This window comes from Pteropus vampyrus, unplaced genomic scaffold, assembly GCF_000151845.1.
Source record: "Pteropus vampyrus isolate Shadow unplaced genomic scaffold, Pvam_2.0 Scaffold12, whole genome shotgun sequence".
Lineage (NCBI taxonomy): Eukaryota > Metazoa > Chordata > Mammalia > Chiroptera > Pteropodidae > Pteropus > Pteropus vampyrus.
The window spans coordinates 759,732-765,077 of NW_011888793.1; the positions used below are offsets into that span (position 1 = coordinate 759,732).

Sequence of the window (5,346 nt, forward strand, 5' to 3'; positions counted from 1 at the left end):
AGAGCTTCGTCCCACAGGACTATTCTCCCCACACTTCAGTTGCCACTTGCAAGTCCAGGTTGTCACCTGTGCTTCTGACCGACTGGCTATAAATCTGAGGTTCCCACGACCCCTGCTAGAAGAGTTCACAGAACACAGAAAAACCGTGTTCTTACTAGATTGCCGGTTTATTGCAAAGGATATGAAAAGATGTGAATGAACAGCCAGATGAAGAGATAAGATGAGGCCTGGAAGGATCCCAAGGGCAGGAGCTTTTGACCCAGTGGACTTCGGGGTACGCCACCCTCCCAGCATGTGGACACGTTCTTATTCATCAACCCCGAAGTACAGGGGCATGAGGCCGAAAGTTCAAACCATCTTTCTAATCACTTGGCTGGTTCCGACCCCGATGATCAGCCCCTATCCCGTGGTTAGGGGCTTTTCAAAAGTGACCACATTAACATAAACTCAGGTGTTGTTGAAAGGAGCTTGTTATGAATAATTGTCGTATTATAACTAAAGATCCCCCTACTGCTCCTATATAGCAAATGACAAAGGTGTTAGATGCTATGTCCTCGGAACTGTGGACAAAGGCCAACTATATATTTCTTCTTATATGTTCGACTCTTCCTGAGAAGTCAGCTCCTCCAGAGCCAGAAGAGGGACAGGCTAATCAATTCTAGAATAGGGGAGCGAGAAACAGGAAAAAGAAAAGAAGGCTGGAATGGTGCTGACAGAGGGACACTCAGGACCCTTTCTCAAATGTTTAGAAAAGTTCAACCTTAGAGAACAATGAACAACCTTGTGGAGAACAAAGGGTACTTGGGAGTCATTGTTCTGTTGGCCTGGGGCTAAATAAGGTCTCCCAGGGACCTTGGCAGATGCCAATTTTCTCATAATCTTGCCCTGTCGAGGTGATTCCCTCTGTCTGAAACTATCGTGATTGCTCTCTATATTTCTTATTATAAATCCCAATATCGCAGGCACTCATCCAAGGACAATGAGTGCATTTGGTGTATAGGTAATTCAGTAGTTCTAATTGCACTGAATTTCCCTTAGCTTGAAAACTCATTGGCTATCAGGTTCCACCTAATGAAGGCTTCCCTGTTTCAGCATCCTGTTTACTGGTCATATGCTTCGCACATACCACTCTGTTTAGAATTTGCCTTTGAAGTTGGTAGTTTGCCTTCAGCTGCTAATTAGGAAATGAAGAGAAAGGTACACGTGGCCTGAAATTGGGTGGGGTTCCCAGGGTGAAGGTGAGGAGGAGGGGCAGAGGAAAGGAGCAGAATGTCTCTGTGTGCGAAGGGCATGGTGCGATAAGAACACACAAAAAGGACAAATGTGCCTAAAAATTTTTAAGGTATTTTTTTCTCTCTGTTTTCACTTCCTAATGACACCAGTTCTGACTGGGTACAATGTCCTAAATGTATAAAACTCTGAGTCCTAATTATTTCCTGTGAGAGACCTGCCATAGCCAAGATATAGAATCATCCTAAATGCCCATTAATAGACAGACTGGATAAGAAGAGGTGGTACATATATACAATGGAATATTACTCAGCCATAAAAAAGACAAAACCGTATCATTTATGACAACATGGATGGACCTAGAGGATATTATACTAAGTGAAATAAGTCAGAAAAAGAAAGACAAATACCATATGATCTCACCTATGTGTTAAAAGAACAAAATAAACAAACAAAACAGAAACAGGCTCACAGAAACAAAGAACAAGCTGATAATTACCAGATGGGAGCGGGATTGAGGGGCTGGGTGAAAAAGGCGAAGGGGTTAAGAAGTACAAATGGGCAGTTACAAAACAGTCACGGGGATGTGAAGTACAGCGTAGGGGATATAGTCAATAATGTAATAAATTATGTATAGCGCCAGGTGGGTACTAGACTAACTGGGTCGGGGAGGAATCACTTCGTAAATTATATAAATGTCTAAGCACTATGCTGTACACCTGAAGCTAACATAAAATAATATTGAATGTCAACGGTAATTGAAGAATTAAAGAATTAAATAAACAAACACTTCCCATGTGCCAGGAACTGTATTAAAAAAAAAGAAAGAAAGAAGGAAGTGAAGGAGGGAGGGAGGGAGGGAGGAAGGAAGGGAGGAAGGAAGTCAGGCAGTGAGGTTGCTCTCCTTGACCTCTTAACCCTGCTCATTATTCTGTGTTTCCAGTTGGTTCGACTGTGCAATGAAGGAGCCCGGAAGATGGAAAGGACCGAAATGATGTACACGATTAACTCTCAGCTGGAATTTAAAATTAAGGTATTCTCATACTTCATCATAAACAAATTTATTACTGCTCTTGCTTAAATCTTAAGTAAATAGAGAGACAGTTGAGGGCAACACAGTAGATAGGAATTTACTTTTCAAAGAAGGGCCATAAATTGATTAGAGAGAGGCTGGCAGAGGGAGTAACAAATGCTCAGGGCAATTCTGCTCTAGCTTATACCTGATAAAGTAACCTTTTTCTGGGCCACAAAGTTAGGTATTATCTAACTAGCACATTTTTATCCCAGGAAGACACCAAACTTGGGAAAAGATTAATTAAAGATAATAGAATTTTTTAATGGAGAGGAGATTTCTTCAGTATTCTCAAAGTGTCCTGGAAAACAGTGGTATCTCGTGAGCTGGACCAGGGTGTTCTCCTGAATCAAATAAGGACTCTCATTTTCCAGTTTGCAAAAAAGATTGTTAGTGGACTATTCTTTTGAAGTTTGTTTTTCTTCCATAATTCTTTATTGAATATGTGCTGCCAGTTACTGCTTCTCCGATACTGCTCAAGTGTAGATGACAGGGTGAACAAAGAAGAAAATGACAATTAATGGCAAATCTAGGCCATGCCTGGTCTGTTGTTGGTTCATGGCTGAGTTCTTAATGGATGTGAATGCCCATGATTGTGATTGCATTCCATTTCGTAACATGTAAATTTAATTAAGCAACTTAAAATGAGTGGTCTTTTTTTTTTTTTAAACGGAAGTGTTTGTAAAATGGAATTAGAGTGATCAGCATTTCATGCCAAGCTGCAGAGGGCAGATTCTCTGCCACGTCATATAGTGTGAAGACCACTGATACTGTACAGCTGCACCCGTTTATCTTGCAAATGAGGAAAAAAGCGCCCAGGGAATAATTAATTGTTAACAGGGGTACTTGGTTCATGGTGGTTTAATTAGAATTGGGGTCCAGATATTCTGACTTGCAGATCAGTGTACACTCTTCTACCATAATAGCCTAACTCTTAATGGTTTAATTGCAGAAACATAATCTATAATTCTTAAAACAGAGAATGGCGGTTACTTGTTAAAAAAAATACAAACACACATATACATTTTAATATCCTCATACAGAAATTCACAGCAATTTCAAAACCCATCTTTCTCCTGTCTCTCAAAAAGGAAGGTGTTCTTCTCTGTTACTTGTTTCTAAGTAGTTTAGAAAATAAATCTGGTAATTAGTATAGCTGAGAAACACCATCGACAGCAAAAGTGAAATTAGCCTTTATTTGTAAAATGCCTCCTGGGAAATGCTGGCGGCTCCTGTCTCCAGCAAACAGAGTAATAGGCTTGCTGTGAAACCACACTGTCAGCAGCACCTGAATAAAACCACCAGTCCATCGAACTGGACTCTGCCAACACATCCACCTTTGCCTGATTCAGCCATACCTGCCTCATCCTAGCCCCATGCCCCTAGCAAATCTCACTTCTTAGTCATATAATAGCACTACTATTTTTGCCATCAGAGCACTCAATTTCCCTGAAAATTTTTGAGTAGCTTAGAGTGGTGGCATGTTTCAGCCACCATGAGCCTTTGAGACAGTTTTATTCAGTACAGCAACATAGCAAGGAAAACTGAGTGCCAGGGAGAGAAGGTGGTTTGGCATCACAGTCAAGTCTAAATTTATTCCTAAAGGGGGCTTTCTCTTTGTGTTAAACCAAGCAAAACTTACTTATTTTACTTCATACCTACTAAGATCTCTTTATTTGGACCTTTTCTCACTCCCTCCCCAAGGGGAAAAAAATATATATCTGGACATCAGAAGTTTTTTATCCCCTCCTTTTTAAAGATGACAAATCTTTAGCCATTTCCTTTTTTAAAGATGAGAAATACCTAACCATTTTTCTTTTTAAAGGTAATAAATCCCTTCCTGAACCATTTTTCTTTGCTTTGCTGAAAATTAAAATTAATTGGTTTAAGATATCTTTAAGATATCTCTATGTTTCTAGAACTCAAAACTAATTTATAATTGAAAGATACTTACCCCAAGGGTCCTTAAAAGTAAGTAACATCAGTTGAGTTCATGAGTTTTTGGTTGATTATTTCTCTTTTGGTTCAATGATTGCAATATTTGCAAGCTTAAAGGAAGACATTCTAAGTTTAGATTTATAATGAAGCACTTAATTTGGACCACTTAGAAATACTAAGAAAATCTTAGGACCTTATTTCCAGAAAACTTTATGAATAACAATAGACATTTTTATTCAGTTTATTTTAAAGATGAGAGGATAGATGTCCAAAGAAGTTAAGGGATTTGTCCAAGCACATGCATTCTTTCAACAAGTTTAATGAGCACTCTGTTTTCACTGGGAAGACAGAAAACATGATCCCCACCCTGGGGAAGCTTACAGTGTCACAAAAGACTTCAGAAATACAAAGGGGTCAGCAGTCTGCTCTGTCTCTAGATGGAAGACTGAGAACACTGGAAATGGAAGGGAGCGGTCAGTCCTAAGAGTGAGGGCTTAGGAGTGGGGAGCTGGTAGCAGTCAGGCAAGGCATCATACTAGAGGTATGTTTGAGTTGAATCTTGAAAGGTGAGACTGAAATGGTCTTCCAGGAGCAACGAGTGGGAAAAAATGCATAGGACATGGTCTCAGCTGCTGTCGCCCAGGAATTGTACACATTCAGTTTGGATAGACGTATGATGCAAGGGGAGCAGGGCAGAACGGACACAGTAGGCAGAAGCTCATGTGGAGGGCCCGGTGTGCCAAGAAGAGGAGCTGAGCAAGGTCACTTGGGAGCCGTTGAAACTGGGAAGTGACACAGTCAGATGTGAATTTAGTAAAGGTGACTTTAGCAACATGGGAAAGTGCTTTCAAATGTATTCCAAATCCAGAAATCATTAAAAGAAAAATTGATAATTCATCTGTATGAAAATTTTTAAAAATTTTCTATAGAGGAAAAAAAATAAAAGCCATTAAAAACAGAGAAAAAAGGAAATAGCAAACTAGAAAAAAAGTTTACAGTTCACATGTAGACAAAAGGTTAATATCCTCAATGTATAAACTCAAAATGATAATCAAAAGATAAGGAAAAAGCCCATTAGGATATTGCAGATTAGAAAACTGCTCCTG

General features: G+C 39.6%; 1 protein-coding gene across 2 annotated transcripts in view; it reads left to right on the top strand.

Moving 5' to 3' along the window:
• Positions 1–5,346, top strand: part of ARHGEF26 (Rho guanine nucleotide exchange factor 26) — a 133,289-nt gene that overhangs the window by 88,625 nt on the left and 39,318 nt on the right. For both annotated transcript variants that reach the window (XM_011379226.2, XM_011379218.2), the window contains exon 10: positions 2,174–2,263. In XM_011379226.2, the coding sequence (XP_011377528.1) occupies positions 2,174–2,263 (90 nt within the window). The remainder of the gene's footprint in view (positions 1–2,173; positions 2,264–5,346) is intronic.